Source organism: Ahaetulla prasina, chromosome 3, assembly GCF_028640845.1.
Source record: "Ahaetulla prasina isolate Xishuangbanna chromosome 3, ASM2864084v1, whole genome shotgun sequence".
NCBI lineage: Eukaryota > Metazoa > Chordata > Lepidosauria > Squamata > Colubridae > Ahaetulla > Ahaetulla prasina.
Window position 1 is genome coordinate 218,261,545 of NC_080541.1, and position 15,741 is coordinate 218,277,285.

A 15,741-nucleotide genomic window follows, 5' to 3' on the forward strand; every position below is an offset into this window, starting at 1 on the left:
AATTTAAGATGTTTGGCAGCTGGTTCATATTTATGACTTGCTGTGTCCCAAGGCCATGTGATCCCCTTTTGCGACCTTCTGACAATCACATTCAATAGGAAATCCAGATTTCACTTAACAACTTTGTTACTAATTTAACAACTGTGGTGATTCACTTAACAATTGTGACCAGAAAGATGGTAAAATGGAACAAAATTCACATAAGAATTGTCTCACTTAACAACATAAATTTTGGGCTCAATTGTGGTTGTAAGTTGAGGACTACCTGTAATTAAATTTGGAATGTTGACTTTTAGTATAAGATTTTGGGAATTAACTACAAAAAATCAATAGCTTTTTGTGGGAAACAGACTTATTTTGGTTTGTGACATGTGGGCTAATATCAGTGCCACCCCTTAAAGAGGAAGATGATTTGTACTATTTTTTTATTTATTTATTTATTTATTTATTCGATTTTTATACCGCCCTTCTCCCGAAGGACTCAGAGCGGTGTACAGCCAAGGTAAAACAAAACAGTACAATATACAATTAAAATACAAATTAAAAAACTTATTATAAAATTGGCCTAAAAACTTTAAAATATATAAAACTAAAAAACCCCTTAAAATTAATAATAGAAATTTAAAACCAATAAAATTTAAGCCAGCCCCGCGCAAATAAATAGATATGTTTTCAATTTGCGGCGAAAGGTCCGAAGGTCAGGTATTTGGCGTAAACCCAGGGGAAGTTCGTTCCAGAGGGTGGGAGCCCCCACAGAGAAGGATCTTCCCCTGGGGGCCGCCAGCCGACATTGCTTGGCGGACGGCACCCTGAGAAGTCCCTCTCTGTGAGAGTGTACGGGTCGGTGGGAGGCATGAGGTAACAGCAGGTGGTCCCGTAAGTACCCAGGCCCTAAGCCATGGAGCGCTTTAAAGGTAGTGACCAAAACCTTAAAGTGCACCCGAAAGGCCACAGGTAGCCAGTGCAGTCTGCGCAGGAGCGGTGTTACACGGGAGCTACGCGAAGCTCCCTCTATCACCCGCGCAGCTGCATTCTGGACTAACTGAAGCCTCCGGGTACTATGTGCTGTGTGTTTACATTTCTGTTTCTGCTTCAGATGTACAATTTCACCAGTTTTGCTGTCACTCTCAATGAATTGGAGAAGGGCATGGAAGATATATTGGCTCCTACTGATTGTCGGTTAAGACCAGACATAAGGCATATGGAAAATGGAGAGATAGGTATGTGTCTGCAGATGGCCATGATTCTCAAAGATTACTAACCTTAAGCAAAGCTATGTTTTTCTTACAGATCTTATGCCCATGTATCTTATCCTCTTCTCTCTATTCCGAAGATGGTTTGATCCTTTGAAGGCTCCATCATAATACCTCCAAAGTGTTGAGTGCCCTTATAAACCTTGTTATGAAGTTGTAATTTTGTGACAGATGAGGAAAATTATTACATTCATGAACGGAGAAGACTCCTATTAACTGTTCTTGAGCCTAATTGCATCGAATGTACAGTAGTGGCCAAAATTGTGGAAACCTTTTAAGAATAGTGTATTTTTGAGGTTTGATGACTAATAACACCACTTTTTGGGGGGGGAGTTTCAAGATAATCATATTCCATTGCGGGAATGGCCTGAGAATAGCCCAGACCTTCACTCGATCGAAAATCTATGGAATCGACTCAAGAAACTTGTTAGTCAGAAGCCACCCAGGAATAAAACCCAGTTAATAGAAGCAATCATTCAATCTTGATTTCACATTATAACAGCTGCAGAACTAAAAGACTTGGTTCACTCCATGGAAAGATGACGTAGGGCCACAATTCATGCTAAAGGTTATCCAGCTAAGTATTAACTGACACGGTGATAATTTTTGTATATCTCGTTTTTTCTATGGTGATAATTTTTGTATATCTCATTTTTTCTACATGTTTCACTTTTCTTCTTTATACTGTAACTGCTATTCTAATAGCAAATCAAAGTTATTGCATTACATTCTTGATTAAATTATCTTTCTATTGATATATAATTTTATGGTATTACTAAAAAAAAGTGGTGTTATTAGCTAGTTTTAGAAAATACACTTTTCCCAAAAGGTTTCCACAATTTTGGCCACTACTGTAATTGGTGTTATGGCCGTAGCACTACTGTTTGAAGGTACCACTTTTCGAAGGGCAGCCCCTGGCATGCTGTGGGTCTTCTAGAAGCTGTGCAATTGTTTTAGGACACGGGGGCGGGAGGGGGGGATTTACTAAAGAGTAAAGGGTAGAAATATTTTCTACATATTTACAAAAATAGTATAATTCCAGAGCATCTCAAGGCAATGGATGGAAACTAATCAAGGAGAGAACCAACCTAGAACTAAGAAGAAATTTTCTGACAGTGAGAACAATTAATCAGTGGAACGACTTGCCTCCAGAAGTTGTAAATGCTCCAACACTGGAAGTTTTTAAGAAGAGATTAGACAACCATATCAATGGTATAACATTTCCTGCCTGAACAGGGGGTTGGACTAGAAGGTCTCCAAAGTCTCTTCCAACTCTGTTATAATTCTGATATACAAATTGTATAATCTCTTTTAAGCTTCCAGATATGAACTCTCATAATTAAAACTCTTGTTGATAAAAATAATAGGACAGAGATAGATTACAGCCCTGAATGCCTTGAGGCCAGGCCTTTGCTGCCAGTGTTATCTGTCGGTTGAGTGCAGAGTGTTTTGTTTTAATCCGTTCTATCAAGCTCCTTCTTTAATGGATTTGAAGTTTATCTTTGTGAGGAAGTTTTCATAAATGGGAAGGCTTAGCGGTTATTATTTATTTATTATGTTTTTATGCCACCCATCTCCCCTATAATGTGACTCTGGAGAGATTACAGGTTATTAAAAAAATAAAATATTGAAACTATGCAAATTTTAAAAAATTAAACTACAAAAACACTAAGACTAAGAGACGGATGGCAAGGCATGAGGTCTTCTTACCCCATCAACCACCTCCAGCAGTGAATACCACCCTTGGACCCCCAGGCCAACCAAGTTTTAATATCCTTCCACAAGGCCACGTTCTCACCTCCTGTTCTGACCCAGCTCCCCAAACATGACAAACTCTCTGAAGTGAACTCAAAAGATTTCTTTAATTAGGAGCGCCAGCAGCCCTGGCAAAAAGTTTCTCTCTCACTGCAGACTAGCAGGTCTGTCCGTCCGGAAGATGAATAGTCGTCTGCCACGTTTATTCCTGTCCGCCCCCCTACCTTTTATCTCTAGAGCTAGGGTGGGGCTTCACTAGCAGCGGTGGCTCTTCCTTCCTAAGGATCAGCCCATGGATTTCCACTGCTCTTCTCTCTTCTACTTTCTGCGCATCCTTGCGTCAGGCACTGGACCCAGCTGTTCCTTTTCTTCCTCATCAGCCACCTCCAGACCTGGGGGTTGTTGACTCTCCATCTAAGGGCTGACGGACAGCCCAGGCTCCGCCTCCGCCTCCGTCTCTGTCTCTCTGTCAGCTCCACTTCCTCTTCCCACTCAGAGCTCTCAGGTTGCCTTGATGCTGACCCTGACTCCCACACCACCTTCTCCTCTGGTGTGGTTGGTGGAGGGGCCGGCGGTTGACAGGCCACAAAACTTCCAGTGTTACAGTGTTCCACAAGGATGGAGCCACAGGAAAAAAGTCTCTTCTCCTTGGACCCACCCACTGGAATTCCTTAGCGCAGGGGTCTGCAAACTTGGCTTTTTAAAGACTGGTGGACTTCAACTCCCAAAGTTCCTCAGCCAGCAAAGGTGGCTGAGGAACTCTGGGAGTTGAAGTCCACAAGTCTTAAAAGAACCAAGTTTGCAGACCCCTGCCTTAGCAAATGGGATCGATAGCAAACCTTCCATCCTCAGATACCTCAAGTTAAATGGATCTTTTGCAAATACCCAATAACAGAATAACAGAGTTAAAAGGGACCTTGGAGGTCTTCTAGTCCAACATTTACTCAAGCAGGAAGCCCTGTATCATTTCAGACAAACTGAGCATCTACAACTAATCACTCCACTGATTAATTGTTCTCACTGTTAGGAAATTTCTCCTTAGTTTTATGTTGCTTCTCTCCTTGTTATGTTTCCATCCTTGCTTCTGGTCCTGCCTTCTGGTGCTTTGGAGAATAGCTTGACTTCTTTGTGGCAGCCCCTCAGATATAGGAAGACTGCTATCATGTCACTCCTAGTCCTTCTTTTCATTAAACTAGACATATTTAATTCCAGCAACTATTCTTTATATTCAATGTATATAATTGCAGATTTTATCTCTCTGAATATTTTGTCAGAACTCAAGTTTGACTATTAGTAGAGAGCTGAGAGTTCAGGATAATGATTGAAAGAGTATACAAATATTGGTACTTGGTATTCTAATGTTGTGGTTTGCTTTGTTTGTGGTTGCCATTTGTTTTCTAATATCCCAGTGCAATTATTTAGGTGGAAATAGTTTTTCTTGACCTAAAATCTTTTAGAGGCGTTGAATGATAAATTCTGTCCTCCTTCCCAGTGAAAATTTGATCCTGCTGATTAGATGGGATGGAATTTTTAGTCCAACATACTCCGAGAATCTCAAATAGGGAAAAATGCACTGGAGCAAGCACAGGTCTGAGTAAATTGTTCAGATTCACTTAGAAGTATTAAAATTGGTCTTAACTTGATCTGCTTTTTAATGTCTTCATCTACCGTTTTTGCCTTTTTCATTAAAAAAAATCTCTTGAAATATCTGTTAGATTTGGCAAGCAAAGAAAAAGAGAGGCTAGAAGAAAAGCAAAGAGCTGCTCGCAAGGATCGTGCAAAAGAGGAAATTGACTGGAGGACAAGGTAAATCATAGTTCTAGAAACAGGGAAGGATGCACTGCTGACCACTTTAGGTGCCTGAAGTATTCACACTTTTCCATTAAGAGACAATCAATCTTTTTGTGAGCACAGTCAGGAATGAATTGCTGTATAAAGTAAAAACTTCCTCAGTTGTTTTGCATCCATCTCTCTCCCTCTCCCTCCCTCCCTCCCTCTCTCTCTCTCTCTCTCTCTCCCTCCCCCCCTCTCTCCCTTTCCCTCTCCTTCTCTCTCCCCCAATTTTTGTTTTATAATAGAATGTGCAAAATTAAGATTAAAGAATTGGGTCCCTAGTGCTCTCTTAAGCTTGGCTGTTTTCTGCAGACATTTCATTACCCAACTAGGTAACATTATCAGTGGTAGGAGGGAGTGGTGTTTGCTTTCCATTTATATACTAGTTGGGTAATGAAATTCTGCAAGAAAACAACCAAACTCGGAGACCACCAGGAGCAGCAACCCTAACCCTAACCCTGAGCTACAAATCTCCTCTTCTAAAGATTAAAGAGGCAAATAGGCAACACAGACTGCTTATTCCTTCTTTTATTATTAATTATTCCAATCATTATTCCTTCTTCTGGCCTGTCCCTCTGCTCGTTTCTTCTCTATGACACTTTTTAAATACTTGAAAAAAAATGCTATCATTTCTCTCCCCACTCAGCCCAGTCTTCTGTTTGTAAGGCTAAGTTTCTAGTCCCTTGATAATCCTCACTGCCCTTCCTAAATCTTCCTATATGGATTTTTTTCCAAAAGCCTTGGAGCAGAACGCAGTACTCGAGTTGAGATGTGATCAATAAAGTGTGAAACAGAACAGTTACTTCCCATAATTTGTAAACTACCTTTGATGGAAATTGCCTTACAATTTGTCTTTGTGTAGCCACATCACATGCCTAGCCTGAACTCATTTTGCAGTCAATTGCCAAGATAAGCTTTTTTCCAGTACCGTTACCAAACTAAAGTCTCCCGCGTCCTGCATTTCATTTCTTTTCCCAGCGAAGAATTTCACATTTGCGCTGCCAAATATCATTCTATATTTTCAGCCCAATTTCTTAACCTTTCAGGATCACTTTGGATTTCTGTCTCTCAGGATATTCGCTGTCCTACCCAATTTTATCTCGGATGCAAATTTGGAAAAGGTTCTCTTCACACCTTCCTCGGAGAGAATAAAAAAAAATGTGAAGGACTGAATCCAGATTGAGTGTTTTTATGATCTGGTGTTTTAGAATCTTCCTTAATATTGTCATCAATCTGGCAGTCTATAGTTCCCTGGATCTTTTTCCTGTCGAGGATGATGGTTATTCTCCGCTGGCATTTTGACCATTCTTTAGCGAATTATTAAAGATAATGCAGAAAAATTTAAACTAAACTTTAAAGTAAATAAAGATTAAAGACCATTCAACTTCAAGTCCCGTCTCAGCCCTGAAAGCCAGCTGGGTGACTGTGGGCCAATTGCCAGGGGACTGTGAGTTCTAATCCCACCTTAGGCAGGAAAGCTGGTTGGGTGACTTTGGCTCAATCACAAACTCACAAACACACTATGAGTTCTAATCCTGCTTTAGGCAGAAAAGCTGGCTGGGTGACAATGGGTCAGTCATACTCTCTCAGCCCAGTCTGCCTCACAGGGTTGTTGTTGAGAAAATTGGCGGAGGAAGGTATGTTGGATATAATCACCCTTTGTAACCTTCCCAGCTGACTTCTGACAAGCAAAGTCAACGAGGAAAGCCAGATTCATTTAATGACCACACGATTCACTTAACAACGGCAATGATTCATTTAACAGCTGTGGCAAAAAAGGTCATAAAATAAGGCAGAACTTGTTTAGCAACAGAAATTTTGGGATCAGTTGTGTGCATAAGTTGAGGGCTATTTGTATTTTACTGAATTTAACTACTTTTCTTCTACCTTTGTGTTTTGTTTTTTTTAAATTTCCTTACAGATGGTTTTACCAAGGCACTAATCCATATACTGGGACTGCTGACTGGTTATACACGGGAGGATATTTTGATAGAAATTTCTTTGACTGTCCGGATATCTATTGAAAACCTTGAATGCCGTTGCTGTTTTGCCCAGAATTGGTAGACTTAAATGAGTCCAGCGGCTATTGGGCTATGTCATGACAAGAAAATAATATATTTTTCCTAAAGCAATGAAAATCATCCATCACTGATCAAGGTTTTGTCATGTACATTTGCCAAAATACTGAAGTGCTGTTTCTCATTTTCCTGAAGCTGCAACATGAAATTATGTAACGGGGAAAGATGCATGTTTTTGTTAGCTTCCTTCAATTTATCATTTCATGTTTTTGTTTTATTTTATTTTGGCCAGAATTAACTCACTATAACCAGTGGGAAAATGGCTCCTTTCTTAAAAAGAGAATATAGGTACTTTTTAAAAATAAAATAAGAATAAATTAAAAGTATTCAAAACTTGGAGGCCACAGAGACACCTTAGCCTAACAGATATGCTGCTAGTCCTATTGGAAAAAGTTTCTAGCGAAAATGCAGAGTGATTCAAAATTCATACGAGTCTTTGAACACTCCTAACTTTTAAAAGTTTGACAACATACAATAAGAGATAGACTTAATTTTCAGGAGCGATTTCTCCATTTTGCCTCAGCCTCTGGGGACTGTGATTTATTGATTCAATGAAGTATCTGTGATTTTATTTTTAAAAAAGGAACTACTCCATTGAATGTTGGGCTGGTTTGTAAGTGTGGATAACAGCAAACTCTTGTGTGTTTGAAGTTGCAAAATGTTTTGTCTTAAAACCCACTTTTGGAGATATTTATAGGAACTTGGATGTCATGTAAATATCATGTAAGAAATCATACTCCTTGCTTTGTTCAGAAATGTTGTTTGTTTGCAGCTCTGCTTTGGGAGACTGATTTTCCCATTCATTTCATAATACGGGCATCCTTCTTCCTCTTTCAATTTGCCTCGGATACATTCTGCAAAAGTTCATATTTATTTTGGGCTTGTTTTTTCCAAATCGCTTGGATCACAACTGATAACAGGTTTTTGAACAGCAGTTTCTTAGTCTGTCCAATGCTGAGTGATACAGTGGAAGCTTTTAATGCATCTGCCCTTGGTAGAATTTCCTTGAGAATAAGTGTAGGTTTTGCTATTTTAACCATGTCAAAAGTATGTCATTCTGGAGCCGTTTGGATTGAGAGGGAAAGAATAATTTTCTTTTATTTGTAACACGCATTAATGACAATGTGTGTGGCTTTATAAATAAGTTAATATTTACTAATTATTATTTACCAAATTAGAGATAATTTACCTTGCTGTTAAATGGTAAACCATCAAGAGCATAATAATTTAAAAGGGTCAGTGAAAAAAATATTAAGAGATTGGATTATAGTCCCATGAACATTTGACACCGGAATATTTGAGTATTTTTCATTAAACTTCAAGCAAAAAAAAATAAAAATACTTGAAGCAATAAAGTACACTTTTAAGAGAATTGATTTGGACAGGCACTAGTTAATTCTAAATTTTATGTTCTTGATTATCTAAATTTACTAAATATTGCAGCTTCAAATTCGTTTATTGTATTAGGGCTTCAAATTGCTTCAGTAGTCCCTCTCTTGAAATCACTTGCATCACAATAGTCTCATTGTATTACAATATATTGCCTCTCCTTCATAATGTTACCCATGAATCAGTGTGCATTTTATTGTTAATAGATTAATTTATCTATTATGTATTGCAGTCCAAAACTCTGGGGCCCCTTCTGTTTTTTGGTAGGAACAGTGAATATTGGTTCCAGCAGTAATTTTTGTGCTTTATGCCCACAGAATTTGGCTGTTTATATTGCTTATAATCCACTGATTTCAGTATCTGAACAATAAGGCTATACAAAGACCACCTATCCACCTGGGTGGTGGTGAACAGAAATAAAAGCAAGCCAACTATACAAATCTATTAAGAAGCAGCTGTGATGAGGTGCCTATGAATCATATGATCAGCCCATCAGTTGTTATGATATTTCAAGCTCTAACTCCAGAAACATGAAAATAGGGGACAATAGAAACTCACTTTTTCTCCCTTGATTAAGTCACTATCTCCTTTTATTAATAAAAGTTTTGGAAAGGGTCAAGCCAGGTGGTCTGTATGCTTAATTTAAGCATGCAGACAAATGCAGGTGGGTTGCATTAATATTTTGAAGGAATCACATTAATTTTTAAACTGGTTGGACTTTTTTTTTTTAAGAAGTGGCAAGGGATGTTTCTAAATTCCAATTTGCTGTAAGAGGAAAATGCGATCTTTTAAGTTGAAATTAAAATTGTTTTAAAGGAAGAGTGAATATTTTTCATTCACTTTTTGTATAATTACTCTCTACTGAAAATACATTTATATTAGATTTTCGTGACTCATCTTCTATACCAACTAAGGCATATATTTGTACTGTGTTTTCCCAACAATAAGACCACCTTATATGAAATAAGCGCTTGGCCTTATTGCCATGCACTCAAAAGTCCGATTGGGCTTATTATCAGGGGATGTCTTGTTTTGGGGGAAACAGGGTACTTATATGTTCATGATTTGGTGGCTGGCTGAGCCTTACGTTTCAAAAACGATGTGAAATTAAGACTGCAGAAAATCTGTTGTCCAGTAGAAATAGTGGGAGGCTATTAACTTAGCTAATTTGTTTCTCTGCAAATGTCTGTTCTCCCACATAGGTGTATCTCATTTCTAACCAACGGCAGGGTATTATACTAAATGTAATGCTTCAGAACAGATTAGAATTAAAACGCACACTAAAGTTTGATGACTTAAAAGCTTTAATTATATTGGGTTTTTTTTTCCTTATGAAAAAAGATAGTCATTTAGATTGTTTACATTCTTACCTGCACTTATTATAAGCACCACCTTCACAACTTAAGCACTGCCTTACATTTGACACTTCCATGGGGGGGGAAAAGCACTTTTAAAATAAAAAAATAATCATGTTAAATATTAAGATAGGTATTAACTTAAAGCAGATATTTTTTTATGTGAAAAGAAAAGTAGTTATTTTCTTGGTGGCTTTCTTCCATTGTGTTTACCTTGGTACCTTTGTTTTGAATTAAGGCTCGTGCATACGTTAGCTTAACTCCAGGCCAATGGGTTGACACCCAAAACTTTTATGTTTGCAGATAGTGGTGTTCCGCTCACCCTTCAGCATTGGGAAGAATTCCACACCCACATGATGCCTCATGCTATATCGCAACACCAGAGTCAATAAAACTCTGTGGATGAATAGCTTTTCTTGCTGTGCCATTAGGTTGACCTCACAATAAATGCAGTCTTTATCATAGCAAGAAATAACCACAAAGATTAACACTACTAGACCATTTCTAGAATAGCATGACAGCAGCAGGCTATGAAACGAAGATGGGACTTCCCCATTCCGAAACAAATCCCGCAGGAAAACATAACATGTCCACAAACCTTTGCTAGTCTTCTTCGCTCTCTTCCCCCCAAAGCAACCTACAGATGAGCAATTATTTTGACGTCACTTCAACAAAGATGCTTGATCGATGGAACACTACTAATTCATTAAATTCTCTGACAAGTGAGCATTAACTGGAAAGGATAGTTGGAAAAAAAAATAGAACGAAAGATAAGAAATTCCTGCTTGGTAATGATTTGATTTACATTATTAGCTTTTATATGTAAAGAGAAATGGGTAGAAATGGCACCTTTTTGATAAGTTTGATAAACCTAATTTAAGTTTCTTACTACTGCACCTTGCATACACTTTGGGGTAGATCAATACTTGAGTGTTTTCTCTTAGGCATCTTTAAAAATCTTTGGTCCTCAAAAGTAGGATATTAGACTAAAACCTTCATAAGTTTTAAAGCATAAGATTAGATCTATTTTAGTAAGTTAATATACAAATTCGTGAATCAGTACCATCTAGAATTAGTTTCTGAAAGTTTTACTTTGATTCTTAGAGTTCTTACCCAAAACGTAGCTTCAGATTACTAACTGTTGATACTCAGGTAGCCTGTATTCCTGAAAAAGACGTCGTCGTAATAATAGTCCCAACAGTTCAGGTGCCTGTGTAGCTCTTCAGTTTTTCTATGTTTGTTGTCTTCTGTGTATTTTAATGTGGCAAATGTGGCTGTCCTCTTGATGTCGTGTTTTTAATTCTTCATTTGATAATCTACTGTAACGTCATTGCCTCTTTAAAATCCTTAAGTGGTTTGGGTTTAATTGTAAAGTAAAGCAATATTTAAATGCCTCTGAAGCAAATGGTTCTAACAAAAATGATTTTTATGATGTTTATAGCATGTGGGGGGAAAAAAATAAATAAAAAGCACACGCCCCAGTTACCAGCTCTTAATTTCCCCATTCATTCTCCGCTGCTGTTGCTGCTACTGCTGTCCTGTTTTGTGTTTTTTATTTTGCTGTTAATAATCCCTGTTAATAATAAGAAGAAAAGGACACGGCACAATCCACCTAGAATTTCTTGGATCAAGCCTCATTTGGGATCCGTGGACTTGGAGAGAAGCATCGCGCGGTGCCCTTCTGCATTTTTATGTAAGTTCCCATGGGGCTTGTCCCAAAGAGTGCTTCCTGGCAGAAATATGCCGGCTGTGGTTTTTTTTTGCCTTATCCATGTTATATGAACCTGTTGGAGGATATTAAAAATTAAAAAAAAAAAGGCTTTAGCGAAATGGATTTATTTTTATAATATTTAACAACTGTCAATACCCAACTATATTAACTATTACAAATTCGTATTTACCTTTTTAGAGAAGTCTGTACAGGTTTGTGGACATAAATGTTAAAAAAAAAAAGTGTCAATGCAAATAAAGGCTGTTTTGGAGAAGACGTTGAGTTTCTGGCCCTTGTTTTGTCCCTTTGCAGCAAACGGGGATCAGCATCTCTTTTTAGCGGGTCATCCTCGGATCCCCTGACCCGGGTTTATTATACCCACTTTGATTCTGTCTTGTTCCCTGGAGAAACTCAAATTCTCGAAAGTTGAGTGTTTTACCTTAAGGAAACAACTTGGGCAGCCAAATAAAGATATTTCACAACCTGCATTCCTTATAGAATAGAATAGAATTTTATTGGCCAAGTGTGATTGGACACACAAGGAATTTGTCTTGGTGCATATGCTCTCAGTGTACATAAAAGAAAAGATACGTTCATCAAGGTACAACATTTACAACACAATTGATGATCAATATATCAATATAAATCATAAGGATTGCCAGCAACAAGTTACAGTCATACAGTCATAAGTGGAAAGAGATTGGTGATGGGAACTATGAAACGATTAATAGTAGTGCAGATTCAGTAAATAGTCTGACAGTGTTGAGGGAATTATTTGTTTAGCAGAGTGATGGCCTTCGGGAAAAACTGTTCTTGTGTCTAGTTGTTCTGGTGTGCAGTGCTCTATAGCGTCGTTTTGAGGGTAGGAGTTGAAACAGTTTATGTCCAGGATGCGAGGGATCTGCAAATATTTTCACGGCCCTCTTCTTGATTCGTGCAGTATACAGGTCCTCAATGGAAGGCAGGTTGGTAGCAATTATTTTTTCTGCAGTTCTAATTATCCTCTGAAGTCTGTGTTTTTCTTGTTGGGTTGCAGAACCGAACCAGACAGTTATAGAGGTGCAAATGACAGACTCAATAATTCCTCTGTAGAATTGGATCAGCAGCTGTTGGTTGTATGAATAGTTAAGGAGGGAGTTTCCTTCAGCCTGGATTTAAGCATTTGTGTGACTGCAGGTCTACAGGTAGTCCTCGACTTAACAACAATTCGTTTAGTGACCGAAGTTACAACAGTACTGAAAAAAGGGACTTACGACCGTTTTTCACACTTATGGGATTCTATAGTGTGATTCTATGATCAAAGAATTTTGATCATAGGATCAAAATTCAGGTGCTTGGCAATTATCTCCTTTATGACGGTTGCAGTGTCCAGTGTCATATGATCCCCTTTTGTGACCTGACAAAAAAAAAGTCAATGGGGAAGCCAGATTCACTTTACAACTGTGTAACTAACTGAAAAACTGCAGTGCTTCATTTCAAAAACTGGCAAGAAAGGTCGCAAATGGGCAAAATCCACTTAACAACCGTCTCACTTAGGAAGAGAAATTTTGGGCTCAGCTGTGGTTGCAAGTCGAGGACTTACCTGTATTGCATTATCCCCTTTTCCAGCAGCTCCTTGAAAGATCCAGTTCTGTAATGGTCAACCTTGAAGATGCGGCCTTGTTTTTATTTTTGTATTACCCCTGTCATAATACCAAGCTCTGATTTTTGTACAGGTAGTCCTTGACTTATGACCCCAAAATTTTCTGTTGTTAAGTGGAGACATTTGTTAAGTGAGTTTTGCCTCATTTTACAACTTTTCTGGCCACAGTGGTTAAGTGAATCACTGCAGTTGATAGGTTAATAACCCAGTTGTTAAGTGAATCTTGGCTTCCCTCAGGACCCTGCGACCGTCGTAAATATGAGCCAGTTGCCAAGCAGCTGGATTTTGATCACATGATCATGAGGAATGCTGCAAAGGTCATACCTATGAAAAGCGGTTCCAAGTCACATTTTTCAGCGCTGTTGTAACTTTTGAATGGTCACTATACGAACTGCTGTAAATCGAGGACTACCTGTATCTAGCATTAGGCTATGGTGAGTTTCAGGTATTTATTTATTTATTTAGTCACACTATATATAAGCATATATGAGTATGAGTATATAATAATAATAATAATAATAATAATAATAATAATAATAATAATAATAATAATAATAATAATAATAATAATAATAATAATAATAGAGTTGGAAGGGACCTTGGAGGTCTTCTAGTCCAACCTCTGCCCAGGCAGGAAACCCTACACCATTTCAGACAAATGGTTATCCAATATTTTCTTAAAAATTTCCAGTGTTGGAGCATTTACAGCGTCTGCAGGCAAGTTGTTCCACTGATTAATTGTTCTGTCAGGAAATTTCTCCTTAGTTCTAAGTTGCTTCTCTCCTTGATTAGTTTCCACCCATTGCTTCTTGTTCTACCCTCAGGTGCTTTGGAGAATAGTTTGACTCCCTCTTCTTTGTGGCAACCCCTGAGATATTGGAACACTGCTATCATGTCTCCCCTAGTCCTTCTTTTCATTAAACTAGACATACCGAGTTCCTGCAACCGTTCTTCATATGTTTTAGCCTCCAGTCCCCTAATCATCTTTGTTGCTCTTCTCTGCACTCTTTCTAGAGTCTATATAATAAATAATGGGCTACCTTTATAATATTTACAATATAACATGGGCTACCTCTTGCCCATACCCTCTCATCTTCCTGGGTGACCTAAATCTACCTCTCATTAACTGGATAACTAATGAATGTACAACTGACCCAATCCATACTACACTATACAACGCTGTTACAAACCTAGGTCTTGAACAACTTGTAACTAACAATACAAGACTCAACAACTCCCTTGATCTCATCTTCTGCAACAACTCAAACTCAATTTACAGACTACAAATTAAAGAACCTTTTTCCAACAGTGACCACTGCATGATTGATTTTCGTCTCAATATACGTCCATACTTAAATCATCATAACAACAGTATTCCCAACTACAACTTCAAAAAAGCCAATTACGACCTTATAAACAACAATCTTTCATTTCTGGACTGGCAAAATCTGTTTGCAACCTGCATAACCGCTGAAGACCACTATAGAATCTTCCTACTTGAAATCAATAGTCATTAAACTATATGTATCATAAATGACTACCATGATCAGGAAAAACAAACTACCCATATCAATAAAAAAGCTTCAATCAAAAAAAAAATCCCTCTGGAAAAGAAACAAAAAAGGCTACGTTGCAAATTTCAAAAACCGCTATAGAAATATATGCAACCAAATAAAATGCACAAATTACCACACCAAGCAAGAAGAGAACCTGCGCACAAATTCCAATCGTGCCTTTTATAATTTTGTTAACAATAAACTTAAAGACTCAAGATCCATCCCACCAGTAAAAGATTCTAACAACAAAGAATGCAATGACGAAACAGTTAAAGCAAACCTATTCAACATTTTCTTTGGCTCAGTTTTTGTTAACTCCGATAACACATATCCGACATTCCACAAAGGTACCAGCAATGATTATGATGACTTAACTCATATAGATTTCACAGAAGATAATGTTGGAAAAGCTCTTCATAACTTAAAACCATCGCTATCTATGGGATCCGATGGACTATGTGCATACTTCTTAAAAAAACTTTCCATTAATATAGCAGAATCCCTAAGTATTATCTTGGATAAAGCTTTCACTACCAGTTCCCTTCCCAAACTTTGGTCACTAGCCACAGTCATCCCTATCTTCAAAAAAGGAGACCCCAGCTTAGTCGAAAATTACAGACCGATCTCTCTGTGCTGCGTCACCTGCAAAGTCATGGAATCAATCATCAACCAATCCATTACCTCACACTTAGAAACTAACAACCTACTCTCCAATAAACAATTTGGTTTCAGGAAAAAATTATCATGTAACTTACAACTTCTCCACTGTAAAAACATATGGACTACAAATCTTGATCAAGGCAAAACAATAGATGCAATCTACATAGACTTCTGCAAAGCTTTTGACTCAGTAGTACACGATAAACTTCTCCTAAAACTAAAATCCTATGGCATCTCAGGACCCCTTCACAAATGGATATCTGCTTTTCTGTCTAACAGACAACAAGTGGTCAAAATTGGCAATGCTTTATCAAATCCTGTTCCTGTCAAGAGTGGCGTTCCTCAAGGCAGCGTCCTTGGACCAACACTCTTCATACTATACATTAATGATCTTTGTGACCATATCTCAAGTAATTGTGTTCTCTTTGCTGAAACATGTGAAACTATTTAACACCACAGACAACACATCTATCATTCAAAACGACCTTGATCATCTAACCGCTTGGTCT

The 15,741-nt window shown here is 38.0% G+C and overlaps 1 protein-coding gene across 4 annotated transcripts in view; it reads left to right on the top strand.

The window, feature by feature from the left end:
- OSBPL2 (oxysterol binding protein like 2) overlaps window positions 1-11,650 on the top strand; it is a 69,096-nt gene extending 57,446 nt beyond the window's left edge. For all 4 annotated transcript variants that reach the window (XM_058175551.1, XM_058175552.1, XM_058175553.1 and 1 more), the window contains 3 exons: window positions 1,097-1,220; window positions 4,724-4,814; window positions 6,763-11,650. In XM_058175551.1, coding sequence (XP_058031534.1) covers window positions 1,097-1,220; window positions 4,724-4,814; window positions 6,763-6,865 — 318 coding nt within the window. In that variant the 3' untranslated portion in view covers window positions 6,866-11,650. The remainder of the gene's footprint in view (window positions 1-1,096; window positions 1,221-4,723; window positions 4,815-6,762) is intronic.
- Window positions 11,651-15,741: the final 4,091 nt, after the last annotated feature.